Here is a 17592-nt window from a genome sequence, read left to right on the forward strand (position 1 = left end):
CTGACAGCAGCAGGCCTCTTGGTTGGTTTTGCTTTCGCGGCGAACACTGCGGATGAGTGTTCTACTTTTGTGGTGAATCTTTGCGGCCACGATTCTGTTGGTGCCCCGCTTGCCCGAAGCATGAACGCAGTGGATGCTGAGTACATAGCGCATCATGGGGTGGATAACCTTATTATTCCCATTTCGGTGAGCGAGCCAAAGAAGACGAAACGTGAGGATTATGCATATTGTGTGGACGTTGTTGTACACACGCTTTTGATTAAGATGTGTACACCTCAGCATCACCTTTTTCAACACCTGACGGAGAAGCTAGTGAGGCTTGCGATTGAGTGGATTCGAAATGAATGTGGCGTGCAACTACTACCGAGGACTTGTCGAATCGCTGGAAATCCTCTTTACTTTTCGGATACCGTCGGGATACCAGTGGATGAAATCACCAAGGAGGCTATTAATTTGTTTCAGAGGAAGTCGAGTAGTTCAGAGTCTCACAAGGAAGAGCAGAACACAATTCCGGACGTACTTAATTTAATGAAGTCACATGTACCAGAGCCCAAGCAACCACTGGTGTGTGAAGTGATATCAACTCCTGGGATCAAAAAAGGGTTTTTAGTGAACGGAAGTGCACGACTCTACGGCCCTGATGGGAGTGGTGAAGGTTCTGGAAATGCCCCAGATCCTTTGGGACACATTCCGCAGTCACTGCGAGATAAGTGTCAAATTATTGACACGCGAAGCATGGAACAGCTCCCATGTCTACCTGTGCAAACACTGAAGCCTGACGATAAGACGCCAAAGCTGCACCCTTCCAGCATGCTCGTTGCATCTACTACTAAGCCTAAAGGAAAAGATGAGGGTAACTGGAGCCGCTTTTCCATAGAGCATATCGAAGAAAAAGTAGTCATTCGATTTTTAGTGCCTGACACTGTGGCCTCACTTCGTGACATAGATCTTTCTGCAACAACAGACACCCTGGAGATCAATGGAAATGTGATTCAGCTGCCAGTATCTATTGTGACTGATGATGTGCGGGCCAAGTTTGTTAAAGCCACGCGGATGTTGATTGTAACATGTCTGATCGATGTATCATGAAAAAAAAAAAAAAGCAATATGCGGTTCATTAATTTCAGTGTCCCACTAGTGGCAAATGTGCTGTCCTGCTTGCAAGCGAGGAGGGTTTCTCGCGCTACAAAAACAGAATGTTGTAAAACTCAATAAACCCGCTACACACTTTCCGAGTCGATTGGATTCGCTCAAGAACCTATTTATAAAATGCTAAAAAGCTACTTTATTCACATCTCTTTCAACTACTGTTACTGATCCTGGTTGTATGGCTACTACAGAGTTCAGAGTGCGACGAAAGGGTTCATAGCTAAGTATGACTCAACTCGTCCCTTTAGCTGAACTGCCCAGCGGTAAAAAAATATATAGCGTCCGGGGGCAAGGGTTCGAAGTGGACAGGGAATATGATCTGGTCAAGATTATCGGATTTGGTGCGTATGGGACTGTGTGTTCAGCGGTCGCAAACAGATCAGGTGAGCGGGTGGCAATCAAGCGATTGTCACGCGTTTTTGGTGATCTTCGCGAAGGGAAACGAATTTTGCGGGAGATGGAGATAATGACGTCTCTGAAGCACAGTAACCTGATTCGCCTCCACCACTTCTTGCGGCCGCACTCAAAAGAAACGTTCGAGGACATTTATTTTGTAATGGATCTTTATGACACCGATTTAAATCGTATTATACGAAGTCGGCAGAAGCTCACTGATGAACATCTACAGTATTTCATGATTCAAGCGTTCCGTGGATTACATTACCTCCACTCTGCCAAAGTGATGCATCGAGACCTAAAGCCGAGTAACTTGCTTGTAAATGCGGACTGCGCGCTGGCAATCTGCGATTTTGGACTGGCTCGTGATGATCAAGTGATGAGCTCGTCGGATCTCACCCAGTACGTTGTAACTCGATGGTACAGACCCCCTGAGGTACTTGGGATGGGTTTCAATCAGTATACGAGTGCGGTAGATGTCTGGAGCCTTGGTCTGATTTTTGCAGAGCTGATGGTAGGGCGTACCTTGCTTCCAGGAACCGATTATATCGAACAGCTAGTAATGATTGTCAACCTACTAGGATCCCCGTCTATCGATGACATGGAGTTTCTGAGCTCTGAGGCACGGGCATTTATTCTCTCTCAGCCGCATCGGCCGGCTCTCCCTTTTAGAGATCTTTTTCCAATGGCTACCGAGGAAGCTACTGATCTTCTCTCAAAACTGTTAGTCTTTCACCCAGCAAGACGATTAACTGCGAAGCAAGTGATGGAGCATCCATATTTTTCGAAGTACCGAGACCCCGCTGAAGAAGCCGACGCCCCTAATCCATTTGTGTGGAATCATAGTCATATTGAAACGAAGGCGCAACTCCGTGAGGATTTGTGGCGCGTTGTCGAAGCTTACTCACATTCGAATGAATAGGAATCTGTTCCTCTCAATTTTTTTTTTTTTTGCATACATCGCTCAAAAAAAAAAAAAACATCTGCTTTTAAATTATCTAGTGACGGTGCATAATGACTGTTTCTGAGCTCGGCGACGCGCTGGATTTATCAAGTGCAAATTAAAATCCGCTCCAATTTTTGGACATCAAGGGTCACTCTTTTCTGCACACACAAAAACTATGATGAAGCGTGAACTAATTTTTTGCGCATTGCGGCTCAACCCATACCTCCTCCCTTTCCCCATTCAAAAGTGCATAGATACTGTACTTATTTATCCATTTTCTGTGTATTGACGTCAGGGGGTCATTATTCGACAATCGACTTCTTTACATAGGTCGATCAGCTGAGACGCATGAAGCGTCCACGCAAACCAGCACCAGGGGAGTGCTGTGGAAGCGGTTGCACCCGCTGTGTGTGGGATACCTACTACGATGAGCTCGCCAGATTTGAGGAGTTCATAGCAGGTGGGGGTGACGAAGAGGAGGGCACGCAATCCTCAGAAGAGGAAGAAATTGTTAATTATATCGGTACGGTTGTGGTGAAGTACATTGATCCACCAACTTCGTCAGTTTCAACCACAAGGTTTCCCGATGAGTGGGAGAGAGCCGAGATGAAAGCACGGGGGTTCTTTCCCATTGACAGAATCGAGCTAGTGAGCTGTAGCACACCTTCGTTTTCTCCAGCTGATCCTGGCATCAGCATTATCAACCTCTTTACATCTGCAAAAGGCAAGGCAATGCTACCGGGTGATGTAGTGGAGGTGCTTGTGACTAACAGTCACGGTACACAGGATGCCAATGATGTTGAAAGACTGTGCAAGGCGCTTCACCTGGATCCATGTGCATGGTGTGAGCTACATCGCTCGCCGTTTGTGCCGGAAGACAACTTTCCCCCATGGCTTCCTTTGCAAAAGCCACTGATGCTTGGGCAGCTTCTTTCTGTCTATGTCGATATAAGTAGTAGTAGCTACCTGTTGCAACATAGCTTTTTTGCGAGTCTTTTGCGAGTTTACAACGACTCCAAGTCTTCCTCTGCATCTTCGACTTCAACCACCCCGTCACCCGACCCAGAGAAGGTACGACTTCTTGAGGCTTGTGCGTTTTCTGAGATAGGTCCCCAGCTTCTGCGCTCACTGTCAAGAAGCAACGCACCGCTTTGCTACCCTTCTCTTGTCGACGTACTTGAAGCCTTTTCCTTTGTCAATATTCCACTTGACCGTGTCCTTGAGATCAGTGGACCGCTCCAGACACGCAAGTATAGCCTGGCAAACTGGATTCCTGCAACATTTCCGCCAAGTCCACTTCAGCTGTGTATGAGGGAGGTGTGCGCTCAACGCTCTGCAAATGTGCCTGCTGCTACCACCGTCAGTGCAGACGCTCTGCAGGTTGCAGACATGTTCAACAGGGTTGCTCAGGAAGCCTCCGGGGACGACAGCAACTTCTTTTTTGGACACACGTCTCATCCACTCTGTTGTGCAGCGCGCTCTATGACAAGGAATCCAGCTGCCTCGAGTCCCAGAGGCGTGTATATCAGCTTTTCTCTGTTTGGAAACTCTCTGTTTGCTCAGCAGCTCCAGGCTGGATGCACAGCTCTGTGCAACCCTGCTCACACCAAGAGCTTACACAGCGGACTTTTCCTTATCGGGTGTGGTACAGGGATTGCTCCTTTAATTGCAGCTGTCACGCAGCTGATGCTTCGTCGCGCCTCTTCAGTGGCTGGGAGTGCCCCCTTTTCGTGTTGGGTGTTCTACGGAGTGCGCTCAAAGGCGGAGCTGTTGTATGATGAAACCCTCAAAGAAGCATTGCGAACAGGAGCGATTGCCAAGTACGAGTATGCTCTTTCGCGGGAGGACGACAGAGGGAAGCACGGCATGTATGTGACGGACCTTGTGAAGCGGAACCGTCTAATGGTCACGGATGCCCTGCAAAGCGCGGGCCAGGTATTCGTCTGTGGTCCGGCAAAGGCTCTTCAATCTGTCCGGGAGCTGGTCAAATGCGACCTGCTCGCCGAGCCAGACGATGATGACAGTGTGCAGGAGCAACGGCTGTTGCTTCTGGAGGATCAAGGGCGGTTGAACTTCAACATATGGAGCACTGGAAACATATTTGAGTGATGGGTATGTTTCCTTCGCCGTGTACGATAAACTACATGAGTGAACAATCAAGAAACGAAAGATTAGACAAAGCAGTGGGACCTTGGGTGAGTTAGTATTCCTCTACATGGATCTTGCCGAGGTCTTCGGCACAATGCTCAGTGCATACGCCTCTAATTGAGAGTGAACCGGGAATGAATGTTTCATTTTTGCTACGCACAGCTTCCCCACTTTTGACGCTGCACTCTTTCTCGCTGATACGGAGCCCGTTCCTCGTATGTGTACAGGCCATGGCTGTCGCGCTGGTGAAGCCACTGGGGTCTGCAAACCTGCATCATAGAAACGACGCATCACCAAGGTTACTATTTATCGAGATGATCGCGAGCGAGGTGCAGGACGACGACCGGTGACACTGACTTGAGCGAGGTGCTCAAAGGCGTGCAGCACGACCTTGGCGGGAAGTACGCGTACGTTTTCCTCACAGTACAATACCATAGCGAACAGCAAGAAGGCCAGTGTTGGCGATATCGCACACAACTATCCCATCGCCAGCTTATATGGGACTGAAGGGCTGATTCTCGTCGTCGAAAACACCTTTTTGGCGAGCACGTTATGAAGGCCGCTGACCCGTCGACACCAGTATTTGAGCCGTTGAGGGTGTACTGGCGGTCTTCCGCGGAAGAAGGAAGAGCTGCTTCGCATGTGCTACAGTACGATGCGCATCTACGCAGGCTTGTCCGGGGTGGGCTTCACCGCAGCATTCAGCCAGGCGTTGACGGGCACAGACATGAGTTGCGACGCTTTTGCAGGCTGCTATCACGATTACATTTTCGTCTCTGTGTGGCAAGCAAGGCGATAGCGATGAGTGCATCTAAGTAGGCTTTCCGCTGGATCTTCCTGGCGACATCATCGACCACCTCGATGTCTTGCTCTTCTTTTGTGTGGCGCTCAGGCACACAAATAAACAAACAGCTCTCTGCTGCTTCTTCTCTTGCATTCTTCAAGAGCTTCTCTGCACGTCAGCAGTGCACTCAAATGGGCAGCTTTCGTTCTGTTTTATATGCAGCGACATGTGCTGCTGCAACAAAGAAAAAAGGCGCCCAGGCACTGCTGAGGTGCCATTCTTGGAGTCTTCTTCTAGCATTCCTCTCTCCCCATTGTGCTTCCGTCTTCACGTTTTTCGAAGCTGAGTCGAGGGATCGACAGCAGTGACTAGACACGCATCACAATCTCATTCTTGCAAGGTAAGGATGCCACAAGACACGTACTTTCGCCGTGCCATTGATTGGATGTACGGAGATGATGCCTACCTTCAAAACTTGCCAACGAAGGATTTGGGCAACAAACACATTAACGAGCTTCTTGGCCGGCACCCCTACCATCCATACGATCCCGATATGAAGGCTGACAATCCTTGCTACAAGTTCAACACACTCTTTCACGAGTGCATGGAGGCGGATCACGTGAATGGGTATGAGCTTTATCAGAAGCATGTGGCCTGCTACTTCCCATACAAGGTAGATTTGATGAAGTGCATCGCCACAGAGAAGCGGCGCCATCGCATGGAGATGGAGGCTCTAGAAGCCAAAGGTCCGAAAAGCTGACCCATGGCCGCAATACGCGTTCTGTCACGCATACTAACACCCTTCCTATTCACAAGTTTGTTGAGTGGAAGAAAAATACCATCGGCCCCACTAAAGGGTGATCGGGGTCGCTGCGCAGTTGTCCTTTTCATCAAACGAAAAGGACAAAAAAGTCAGCTTCACCGTGGTTAAAAGTGGATCTTGGCAGATCCCTGCTGGTAGAGATGAGTTACTTGAGCATCTATGCGGCACCATGCCAATGGGCGTGATGCGAGTGGTGCGCTTAGACGAGACAGATGCACTCTTCTGTGCCAAGAGGAGCGCTCGACTGTCTTGTCTCGTATGTGCCTTCTACGCCATCTTCAAATATTTGCTTCTCTCCCTTGTCTACGCTTTTGCGATGCTGCGCATGTGCTCCGCTCCCGCCCCTCAGATAGCAACTGCTGGGACGCAGCTTGTAAGTAGAGCTTTCTTTTTCCTTTGACGTTGAGGCTGGCAGTGGCGTGTGTGGCGCTTTACTTCACTGCAAGCGGCTCTAATAACGCAGAGTGACTTTCTGGTATGCACCACGTCTGGTTAGAATATTTTGGGTTCTGTTAATTCTTGCACACGCAAGAAACGCTATTGAAAGCAAAAGGGAATCGACTAGTCACACCAGGTGCTTTTTTTCACCTCTGGCACGGGGCTCACGGGATGTCTGTCGATACCCATCAACACCACCTCGAAGAAACATTACACGCAGCTGGGTGAGTCCCCCCGAGGTCCTTCTCACACGCCTAGGCGGATCAGATGGGGGCACGAAGCGGGAAAGAGACTTCACAGACGTCAAATCGGTCGCAAGCGGTGTGTGCTTTGTGCGGCGCGAAAGCGATACGTAAGTCATCATGGCAGACGGGCAGCAGCTTCGTCTTAGAGGAGTGTAGCCGCTGTCATTTTCCTTGCTGCGATATGTGCTACGTTTGGCGCCGATATGGGTCTAATTTTTCAACCTACGATTACGAGAAAGACGCTGCTGCTCAGTATGCGCCAGTGTGTCGGCGGTGCGTAGTAGAGCCGAATCTGGTCGCCCACGCACCACGGTGTGTTTGGAAGCTGATTTTCGAGTACTGTGACGCGACGGCGAAGCATCGTCTGCTGCAGCTGTGCCATGCCACGCAGATGGGCGTTGTGCTGCCGTATCCTCACACGCGGTACGGATGGAGTACTTTTTTCGAAGGTAGGTGTTTCATCTCCAAAGGTGCCAATGGTGAGGTTTATCGCACAATGGTGCGTCGAGACATTACGAAGAAGCTTGCACGGTCTCTAATTAACGTGCTGGATGCAAAGGTGCTAGCCGATCTTGCTGGTTGCACTGTGGCTGTGAAGGCGATCCGAAAGTCGACTGTTTTCTCCTTGAGGAGGTGGAAGCACATTCAACGGGAAGTGGATGCGCTGCGTAGATGCTACCACCGTCACGTCGTTCAGCTGCACTTTGTCGCGCAGGGCCCCAGTGAGGTTTATATTGTACTTCAGTACGTGCCCGGCGGAGACTTGTTTGACTGGCTGGTCCGTCAACAGATTCCAATGGAGTATGACGTGGTCGTCATCGCGCGCCAGCTTCTCGAAACGCTTCACTTTATGCACGAGGTTTGCGGGGTTGTGCATCGTGATATCAAGCCGGAGAACATCTTGCTACAGCCCATTGTAAATTCAAGTGTACAGAGGCAAGGGGATGGGTCTCTCAGCGCGGAGGGCGGGTGCGCTACGGGGCACGCCAGCGCGTCCGATGACTTGCACATACGCCTTGCCGACTTCGGGTACGCGAAGCTTCTTCCGAAAAGCGAGCCTGAAGACGCGTTCCTGTCGCCAGCACGGACGTCGGACACTCCTTTGCCGCCTGCACCCCCCGATGAGGTTGGTAACATGGGGCCTAGGTCGGAAAGTGTGCAGCGCACGGAGCCTCACGCGAACGCTCGCAGGCCGTTTCTCATTTCGTCCACCCCGTGTGGAACGCTCGGCTTCGCTGCCCCTGAGATTCTTTCCGCCTACAACGCACAGAAGAACGCTTGGCAGCGCCTTCGTTCAAGCCGGCAGTCTGCCGAGCTGATTGGAGACATAGCCAAGCCGCAAACGCCGGTAGATTTGGTGAAGCGTATGGACATCTTTGCGGCTGGCGTGACTATATGTATCCTCTTGACGGGGTGTGAGCCGTTTCCGTGTCTGTCGTCTAAAGAGCATATTGAGGCTGTGTACGAGGGTCTGGACTTTAGTGAACCTCAGTGGAGCTACGTGTCTCAGCCGGCCAAGAGCTTGCTACGCCGCATGCTTGCGCCAAGGGCGGCGGACCGTCCCTCTGCCTTTGAGTGCCTCAACTCACCTTGGATTAAGCACCATGCCCCGTACACCGACGCCACCTCAGAGGCGGAGGGGGACGATGAGAATGTTCATGGGAAGAGGCTCAATCACAGCGCGTCTGTGTGGCAGCTGCTCTCCACTTCGTTTCAGAACTCTGTCCACTCGCTGCGCAAGAGTGAGGGGTGGCTGTTCGTACAGGATGCACAGGGACTCGTGACAACGATTCCGCGTCAGCTTGTAAACGACATAGAGGCTGGTGAGCCCTTTTCTGAGGCGCTTCATTCCTCCAGCGGTCGCGAGCAGGCTTTCAGTGTCTACTAGAGGCTCTCGGCTTTTCTAATCTTGACTGTGCATTTTCATGTCAGTGCCTCTGTGTGGAAGCAATTCGTCCCCATTCTCCGAGGCCTAGTGCACATCCTCACATTCATGGCACATACGACCTTCTACAGAAGTACGAAGGCAGGGGTTCCTTCCTGCTTACTCTACCTCAGTTCTTAATACTGCTCTCAGCTTTGCTTTGATTTGCTTTCTTGCCCTCTCCATATTTTCAATTATTGTCTGCTTTGTTTTTTTTTTCTCTATCGCCCAGTACCGACGACTTCAAAAATGACCTCCCCCTCTTATCTAGTTTCCCCGACCTTATTTTGTCTGTTTTCTTGTTAGCACCGCCTTCCACGGCGCCAGACTTTTTTTCTCTCTTTCCCCACCTTTTTCTTGTTGGGGGAGGGGATGTTGCTTTGGTTTGTTTCCATTCACCCTTTCTGAGTACCATTTCCCATGCTGCCTTCGACCGCTTATGTCTTCCTCACTGTTTTCTTGTGCCCATGTCTTTTATATCTCCAGGGATGAGACGAATTCGTCGTTCACAGCTCTTTCTCCGCTTTCCATTCTTTTGGAAATTGTTCCGCGAGGGGTTACCCAGTGAGTGTCTTTTTTTCTTTTCAATCCTCGACTCGTGTGTGTGTGTGTTTTTTTTTTTTTGGGAGAGGGGTTTGACGGAGAGCACTGATGCTTCTAGTCCTTTTCGCTTTCCTCCCTTCACTCTTCGGTGCTCTTTTACATCCTAAAGGAAAAGGACCCGCACGCATTTTATCCGTCCTTCTGCTACCTCTATCGCTTTGTTGTTGTTTTGTCGCCATTGCGGTGACCAGTAGTAGAGAGCTGCTGATTTCCCTACAATGCCCCTGTACCACAGCCCCCTTCTTTACATGTTCTTGTGGGCTCTTCCTCCTTTACCTTGATGACAGCGGTCACCGCAGTGCGTGACATTGGTGCCCAGTACCCCCAATCCGTGCGGGGAGGCCAAGAGGTCCCCATTCCTGCCAACGCCGAATCGCTTCTGGCGGCAACAGGCTCCAATGTCTGCGGCATGGGGAAGCCAGGCCAACGGATCTCTACTAACTTCGGCGGTCAGGTCGTGGGTGGCGTTGCGTCGGGTCGACCTGCGGCGCTGGGCACCCTTGCGGCATCCGTGCGGTGGGTGGGGTGTCGAGGCGGGTTGCGCATGTCTTAGGCGGCCCTCGCTGTCGGCTGATGTGGGTCCTGGGCGCCACCCCCGGGGGAGGCGCGGCGTGGCGAGCACGACCGTGAGTCCGCGGGTGTTGTTTGCGGCCGGGGGCGGGGTGGGGGTTCGGCCTCGTGTTCCGCGGCGGCGAATGAACACGCTGAGAGAAATGTCTGTTAGGCACACTATAGACGGCCTTGAAGATGTTTGAAATTGTTCTCTTTTGCCCCCATTCTGCGCACGAAGGGCTTCAGTGTTTGCCTATTCCTTCATTTCTGATGTGGAGTGGAGCCAACAGTGGCACGCAATTCATTCAGAACGGAGAATTACAGGTGCTTGTATGTGCTAGTCTGAGTAAACCCTCCCCCATCTGCTTCGAAGGCTCCTTTGGAGGAGAACAAGGTTTCTTATTTTTCCCGCTGCAGGCGCTTCCTTTTCTGAGAGTGAGCCCCAGTGTCTTTTTCAGAACGATCGTCAATTGGTCTCTGGAAGGCAAATGGAAATGTGTGAATACCGGAAGAAATCAGTCCCTTCCTCCTTAACACATCTGATCTCAGCTCCATTCATCGCTACAACTGCCGTTCCTTCATCTTTACGCGTTCCGCTCCTCTTCAAAAAGAGCGACCTAGTCAGAAGAACGAGTCTTACACAGAGAACCTGCAGGTGCTCTTCAGATTGAAGAAATCCCTAGAGCATCAAGGGGCATACACTTTCTCCATTCACCGTAGTTATCGAGGGCGCCCTCTGCATCATACACATAGACTGATAGACATCATATCACATTTTTTTTCTTCCTGAGGTGTGCTTCAGCTCCTATTTTGTTTTGCACCTTGACGCCATGGATCCGAATAGGTGTTCCCCAGAGAGCGCTGCGACAGATGAGCAACCACTTACTCTGCTGTGGGGGACGTGGGAGATGTGGTGCGACATCCCGCGCCGACAGCAAGGCCACGGCACAGAAAATTCCAACTGGCTGGAGCAGGTAAAGAGCATCGGCTTGTTCGACAGTGCCGAAGGCTTCTGGGGGATATTCAACTGCACTATCTTGCCATCGCAGCTTCCACCGAACAGCTCCTATTACCTTTTTCGAAAACACATTGCCCCAATGTGGGAGCACGAGGCGAACCGTCGGGGCGGAAAGTGGATCATTCCCTTTACCAGCAAGGCGTCAGAGGGTGGGGGTGATTTGCAGCCCGTCGATGTGGCTTGGGAGACCCTGTGCCTCTCTGCGATTGGGGAGCTCTTTCCTGGTGACGAGGAGGAGATTTGCGGCGTCACTGTGAGTCGCGGGAAGCAACGCGCCTTGCCCTCTGGCCACGTGGCGCCTCTGCTAAGTGAGTGGAAACTTTGTCTGTGGACTCGCCGTGCTGACGACAGGGTGTCGCAGATGGAGATTGCCGAGTACATCCGCAAGGAGCTGCGCCTAGGCCTCCTGTCGAAGGAGACGAGTAGAGATGGACGGAACGGCGAAATTGACACACCGATGGAGATGCCATGGTCCCCAGACCGTTCTCCAGCTGCCAAGACGCGAGAGGTCTCTGGGTTTCCATCAGCAATCACCTATATGGCACACCGGGACTTGATGGAGGCAAGGCTGGATTTTGTGAAGGGCGGCAGCAGGGTTGCTCCAACGTTCAGGCCCAAGTACACTCTTGCAATCGATGTGAGGGGGTGAAATCGTGTGATGCGACACCTTGGCCTGTCAACCTCAACGCGTGCTGCGTGTCAGTGATTCTCCCATCAGCGGCTGTTGTGTGTCTTTTTGACCCCGTCGTGGCACGCACGCCAATGCACCGCAACTTGCTGGACCATTGCCACGCCTCCTCGTTTCATTCGGCCATCAAGGAGGAAGATGTTTACCGCCCTTCACCTTCCGTTCACCTCATCTTTAGAAATCAGAGTATTTGTTTGCCACCTTGTATTCCTGGGCACTCAAACACACACACACACACACCTTCAGAAAAGGCAGAAAAGTGTCTTCACACGCGCGCCCCCTGCTCTCGTCCGGGGCGTGTGTGCTCACTTGCGAGCACGTTACAACCACGCCAGTCTCAATGAAGATAATACTCATTGGCCAAGTAGGCGCTCTCACTCGTCATGCCAATGGCTCTTTCTTAGGCTCGGTGGCACTTTCTCCATAACATAGTGAGTTCTCTGACACACAAGCGTGATGTGGCAAACACACATACCTGACTTGGAAGCGCTGACCCTTCTTCCATTCTGCCTCTTTTCCCCATGACTCATTCTTTCCACTCCCTCTTCCTCCCTCGTCCACACCTCCTTTCTTGTTTCGCTTGTCACATGCATGCACCGGTGGCTCAGTGGATATCAGACACCCCTCCTCAACTTCCTTCAAGGTAGAAAACAAAGGAAAAAGGAGCTCGGACTTTGAGCGCGGTCTTGCTTCTCCCTTTCCCTTGCTTTTTCTTCTTCGTCGTGTTGGGAAGATGTTTGGTCGCCGCGTCGCCAGTTCCTGCCGCATTCCGGCTAGCATGTACGCCCGGCTGCACATAAGCTCCCCGCAGCAGGCCAATCGGATGCTCCCGCCGTTAGTTCCCATCACCACCTCTATCTACCGCAGCGTGAGCGGTGGAACAGGAGCATTGGCGTTCTTGGGCACTGGAAGCGAAGTTGTACCGGCAAACTTGACATCCCCAGAGAACCTGCTCTCCCTTCTCTGTGTGACGCCGCAGGCACTACTCGGCATAATCAACGCCAATACTTTACTATTAAGGATGGTCTCCGATACGATGTGGACTTATAGTTTTACATTACTCCACGTTACCAGATGATATGATGTCGGCTCATCCTCCTCGACACTGAGAATAGGTTCAGGCAGAGTACTGAAGACGAGAGGCGGGAAGCAAGGCCTGCTCTGACGATAAGGTTCCTCGAGTGTGTAACTCACCTTATCTCTCTTTTCTCCACCGATCCACCGCTCACCTACCTGCCTATCACAGAAGTTTATTGAGAGGTCTTGCTTTCCTTTGGCAGGTTGTTCACATCTTTTAATCCCTTTCTTCCTCTTTCTTGCACACACTCTCTCTTGGTGTTTGCGTGTGCAACCGCCTAAGCAATGACAAGCGAATGGCATCCAAGGTGCAACACTATCGTGTTTTTCGGGTGCTCTTTCCGTGGTGCACTCTCTGACCCTTTTCCCCTCCAGAGATGAGAGGCGGTCTTCGCAGCGCCGCGGTTGGCTGATGGAGGGGGTCATCAGGTCATCGTTGCATAACGGGGCGCTCATGGGAACAAGTCGTACCAATCTCTGCCGTGCTCTTTCCCGCATGACTGCTGACTGGATCACGACACTGTTAGCCGCGTTTCTCTGTCCCTGGATCAGCACAAATGCAGCGACTGTTGGCAACCCTTTTTTTTTTGTCTTGTTTTGCGCCCATTTGCATCGATTCGGAGCGTGCCTGTGAGTGTGTGCCCTTCAGTGCGCTTGGGTGAGTCTTTGGTTCACTACCTCTCACGGAGGGGTGGAGGTGAGTGGGTGGGTGGGGGCGCGTCATGTTTATGGCGAGCCTCACACTTTACCTTTTTTTTTTCTGTGCGTTCTTCGCTCGTACTGTTTCTCTCGCACGCTGGCGGTTCATCTTGTCGCTTCCTTTTTGGCTCAGGTGTCACTGATTGTAAGTGTAAGGGGAAAATAGTGGCCAAACCAGAGCACACAACCACAAAAGGGGGGGCGGTGGAGGAGGGAACAACCACAAAAGAAACACGTCCCCTGAGGCAGCGGTGAGACGCAGATGCCATTTGCACCGCAGCGGTGCTTCAGTGGCGGCATGTGTGTGGATGTGGCACATTGTATCTGCACGACCTCGCAGAGTGCGCGATATGTCTCTCTCTATTGACTGTACGAGTGAACATGCACATAGCAATGAGTCGAAGCGATGAATTGTTATGCTGGAACTTCTCTAATTTTCCCTCTTCTTCCCCCCTCCTCATCTGTCTTCAGGGTTTTCCCGTTTCAGACTCCTTCGGGTTCTTCTCTCTTCATAATCACGGGCGCTGGTTTAACACTCTTTAATCCGACGCGTGCGAATACAACAGCAGGTTACCTTCACTGTTTACCCGGCCAGCTAGTTTCTCCCACTTCCAATTTTTCCTCTTCCTTCTAGTGCATGTAGGTGTATATATCTATTTCCTTTGCTCATCTTTCACAACTTCTACCTGATCCAGCATGTCAACAGAGCAGACTCGCATTTTGTTCTACCTGGGGCTGAACGCGTTGAGCAGCATCGGCATTGTGTACACGAACAAAGTGATCTTCGTACGCTACGGCTTCACCTATGGCACTCTCCTGACAGCAATTCACTTCCTCATCACAACCCTTGGGTTGTTCATCTGCCGCATGATGGGTGTCTTTGAGCCCAAGCGCGTCCCTGTCGCCAAGATCCTTCCTCTTTGCTTGGGATTCTGCGGTTTTGTGGCCCTGACCAACCTGTCGCTGATATACAATAGCATTGGTTTCTATCAGCTCACCAAAGTGCTGACGACGCCCATGCTGGTTGTCATTCAGACCCTTTACTATCAAAAGACATTTTCCATGAAGGTGAAGCTCTCCTTGACGGCCATTTGCATCGGTGTGAGTCTCGCCACGGTGAGCGATGCCACGGCCAACGTGGCGGGTACGCTGATAGGCCTTTCGGCGCTTTTTATTACGTGCATGTATCAAATATGGGTGGGAACGAAGCAGAAGGAGTTTCAGTGCGACAGCTTTCAGCTTCTCTATAATCAGGCTTCCCTTTCGTGCGCAATGCTGCTGCCCATTGCGTACTTCGCCGACGATCTCGCGCACAAGTACTACGCCCCATGCTGGCCCACCGTCCTACTCATCATTTTCTCAGGATTCCTGGCATTTTTGGTGAACATCTCCATTTTCCTGGTGATTGGCAAGACGTCCCCTGTGACGTACAACGTGCTGGGGCACTTCAAGCTGTGTGTCATTCTCTCTCTCGGGTTTCTGGGGTTTGGCGACCCGATTAATGCGCGCATCTTCCTCGGCATCATCATTACGCTATTCGGGGTGGTCTGGTACACGCATCTAAATATGCTAGAAGCGGGAAAAAAGGAGGTTGTCAATCTCCAGGACAAGCACGAGGAGAAGCACTTCAATGTCGATGAAAATGATGAAAAGGGCGCGTAATAGACTGCTACTTTTTTTTTCCTTTCACTCCGTCCAGCTCGTCCCTGATAAAGGGGGTCACCGCAGTGCGTGACATCGGTGCCCAGTACCCCCAATCCGTGCGGGGAGGCCAAGAGGTCCCCATTCCTGCCAACGCCGAATCGCTTCTGGCGGCAACAGGCTCCAATGTCTTCGGCATGGGGAAGCCAGGGCAACGGATCTCTACTAACTTCGGCGGTCAGGTCGTGGGTGGCGTTGCGTCGGGTCGACCTGCGGCGCTGGGCACCCTTGCGGCATCCGTGCGGTGGGTGGGGTGTCGAGGCGGGTTGCGCATGTCTTAGCCGGCCCTCGCTGTCGGCTGATGTGGGTCCTGGGCGCCACCCCCGGGGGAGGCGCGGCGTGGTGAGCACGACCGTGAGTCCGCGTGTGTTGTTTGCGGCCGGGGGGGGGTGGGGGTTCGGTCTCGTGTTCCGCGGCGGCGAATGAACACTCTGAAAAAAAAAACGCCCAGCTCGTCTGAATCTCTTTTACTAATGGAGACGTGCGTTCTTCTGGAGGTCAAAACAGTGTTGTGTGCGCAAGTCTTGTCACGTATTATTATGCGTACTGCTTGGTAGTTGTGCGAGTGACTCTGGCAAGGAGATGAGGAGAGGAAACGTGAGCAAAAAGCACGAGTGGAAAGTCACGACACTCATTGGATATATATATATACATACATACATGCATATTATATCTTTTGATAACTTTTCTCGTTAGCGTCCTACACACCATTGTACACAGCGTGGCCAATTTTTGACAACACGCGTGCGATGAGAAGAGCGAGTTTTCGTTTACTTTCTGCTGTTTTTTTTTTCGTTGCTTGCTAATAAATGCTCGCATAACTTGCGAAGGATACTCGGGATATCGCATGCACACTATGGGGAGGTAATTCCTTTACCCGATGAGACACCGTTGTTCCTTCCCATGGTCCCATGCACAGCACTTGTGGGCCGCTGGCATTCGAAGTGCCTATATGCGGCTGCTTTTTTTCCCTTTGTGCATGCGCACTATGTTTTTCGTCCTTTTATGTTCTGCACAAGGAAGGGAAGATTTTGCGAAGTACCCCCACTCGTTGCGGACAGATAGTGCTGCCCAGGCAGACATCAAGTCAGGACCGGCAGCGACGCTCTATGATAATAATACATCCACATGCTTAGTGACAAGGGGCTGCAGTCCTTTTTCTTGCAGCTATCGCACTGAGTGTGCAGCAATGAAGCTGCGGTTTGAACTGCTGCGAAGGGAACTCGGTCAGCCAAGACGCAGAGGAATACGTGTGGCTGCTATCCCAGGTTCACCCTCTCCCTCCCCACGGCGCTTGGCACGGGCCCTACAACGGTGCAGGGTGGCACAGTACAACGCACGTGGACCCCAATGCTGGCGCTACTCGACCGTCACGTGCACCACTCGCTTCAGCTTGTCTAATCCACAGTAGCCAAAGAGCACCGCAGCGAAGATGCTACGACTGCAAAATCGGCAATGCCAGAATCTCCGACGTCAACTGCATAGACAACACACCTGGTCATCGGTCTCAGACGCCAGGCCAACGCCCTCCGAAATCGCGCTACACAGTGCGACACGCTGAGAGAAAAGCTACCTGGCGGCAACTCTCCCCCAGCAAGGAGGAAGCATGTCCAACTTGTGAGATGACGAAGAGATTTATCCTCGCCCCGCTCCGCACGGGCGGCTGCCCACACTCTCGATTTCTGCAGCGGCGGGTGACTCGCGGCGACAGCGTGGCGTGCGGATGGTGTGCTGCCCGCTACTCCGCTGGCACTGTGGTACCCCCACCCCCGCTTGTGTTTGCCATGAGGGTGGCCGACCCGGCGTTGTGCCCGGCATGCTACACAAGACTCGCGGACCGCTCGAGGCTCGCAGCGATCTGATCACGTGCACCCCCACTCGCGCTGCTTGGCTTCCCCTGCCGGGTGTCTATGGCTGCCCCCCTGTGCCCCCTCCGCCTGACACCCCCACCGCAGCGTCCCGCCTGTCGCGGCACACGCGGGGACGCCATTCAGACACGCCCCCGGTGGCATCGACGGAGGTGGCAGGCGAAGGCAGCGAGCCCCCCGACAGTCACGCCGTCCTGAAACAGGCCCCGGGATCTGAAAGTGCGAGCACTGTGCGCCCGCGCTGCCAGCCAAGGCTGGCCTGGTGTGTCGCATCCAAACAAAGCGTGCAGAGGCCGGAGGAGCACGAGGGGTAGTCGTGAGCGGCGCAACGCGCCTGAGGGCGAAGCATGGCATACAAACCGGGTGCCGGGGGTCAGAGAACCCTGACTTGGAGCTGGCCCACCCCCTCCTTGGGCTCGTCCGGCATGCGCCTGGATCACCCCCTGCTACCCGCATGGCAGACCCCGCCGCTTCCGCCTCCGAGCAGGATCCTGGAGGCGGATCGCCTGGATCCAGGCGGGCAGTCCACCAAG

The 17592-nt window shown here is 52.4% G+C and overlaps 8 protein-coding genes across 8 annotated transcripts; all 8 read left to right on the forward strand.

Moving 5' to 3' along the window:
* Positions 1-120: 120 nt before the first annotated feature.
* Positions 121-1089, forward strand: LBRM_19_1700 (conserved hypothetical protein; the record flags this gene model as incomplete). The annotated part of the gene is made up of 1 exon (XM_001564213.2): positions 121-1089. One exon carries the CDS (start codon positions 121-123, stop codon positions 1087-1089), a length of 969 nt encoding a protein of 322 aa, XP_001564263.1.
* Positions 1090-1375: 286 nt separating this feature from the next.
* On the forward strand, positions 1376-2467 carry MPK4 (mitogen-activated protein kinase; the record flags this gene model as incomplete). The annotated part of the gene is made up of 1 exon (XM_001564214.1): positions 1376-2467. One exon carries the CDS (start codon positions 1376-1378, stop codon positions 2465-2467), a length of 1092 nt encoding a protein of 363 aa, XP_001564264.1.
* Positions 2468-2839: 372 nt separating this feature from the next.
* On the forward strand, positions 2840-4600 carry LBRM_19_1720 (oxidoreductase-like protein; the record flags this gene model as incomplete). Its single annotated transcript, XM_001564215.1, has 1 exon — positions 2840-4600. The coding sequence occupies one exon, from the start codon at positions 2840-2842 to the stop codon at positions 4598-4600; it is 1761 nt and encodes a 586-aa protein (XP_001564265.1).
* A 1229-nt stretch (positions 4601-5829) lies between these two features.
* LBRM_19_1730 (conserved hypothetical protein) lies at positions 5830-6183 on the forward strand (the record flags this gene model as incomplete). The annotated part of the gene is made up of 1 exon (XM_001564216.1): positions 5830-6183. One exon carries the CDS (start codon positions 5830-5832, stop codon positions 6181-6183), a length of 354 nt encoding a protein of 117 aa, XP_001564266.1.
* A 927-nt stretch (positions 6184-7110) lies between these two features.
* On the forward strand, positions 7111-8817 carry LBRM_19_1740 (putative protein kinase; the record flags this gene model as incomplete). The annotated part of the gene is made up of 1 exon (XM_001564217.1): positions 7111-8817. The coding sequence occupies one exon, from the start codon at positions 7111-7113 to the stop codon at positions 8815-8817; it is 1707 nt and encodes a 568-aa protein (XP_001564267.1).
* A 2021-nt stretch (positions 8818-10838) lies between these two features.
* LBRM_19_1750 (eukaryotic translation initiation factor-like) lies at positions 10839-11675 on the forward strand (the record flags this gene model as incomplete). Its single annotated transcript, XM_001564218.1, has 1 exon — positions 10839-11675. The coding sequence occupies one exon, from the start codon at positions 10839-10841 to the stop codon at positions 11673-11675; it is 837 nt and encodes a 278-aa protein (XP_001564268.1).
* A 772-nt stretch (positions 11676-12447) lies between these two features.
* LBRM_19_1760 (conserved hypothetical protein) lies at positions 12448-12792 on the forward strand (the record flags this gene model as incomplete). Its single annotated transcript, XM_001564219.1, has 1 exon — positions 12448-12792. One exon carries the CDS (start codon positions 12448-12450, stop codon positions 12790-12792), a length of 345 nt encoding a protein of 114 aa, XP_001564269.1.
* Positions 12793-14186: 1394 nt separating this feature from the next.
* On the forward strand, positions 14187-15152 carry LBRM_19_1770 (conserved hypothetical protein; the record flags this gene model as incomplete). The annotated part of the gene is made up of 1 exon (XM_001564220.1): positions 14187-15152. One exon carries the CDS (start codon positions 14187-14189, stop codon positions 15150-15152), a length of 966 nt encoding a protein of 321 aa, XP_001564270.1.
* Positions 15153-17592: the final 2440 nt, after the last annotated feature.

The sequence above is a fragment of the Leishmania braziliensis genome, chromosome 19 (assembly GCF_000002845.2).
Source record: "Leishmania braziliensis MHOM/BR/75/M2904 complete genome, chromosome 19".
NCBI lineage: Eukaryota > Euglenozoa > Kinetoplastea > Trypanosomatida > Trypanosomatidae > Leishmania > Leishmania braziliensis.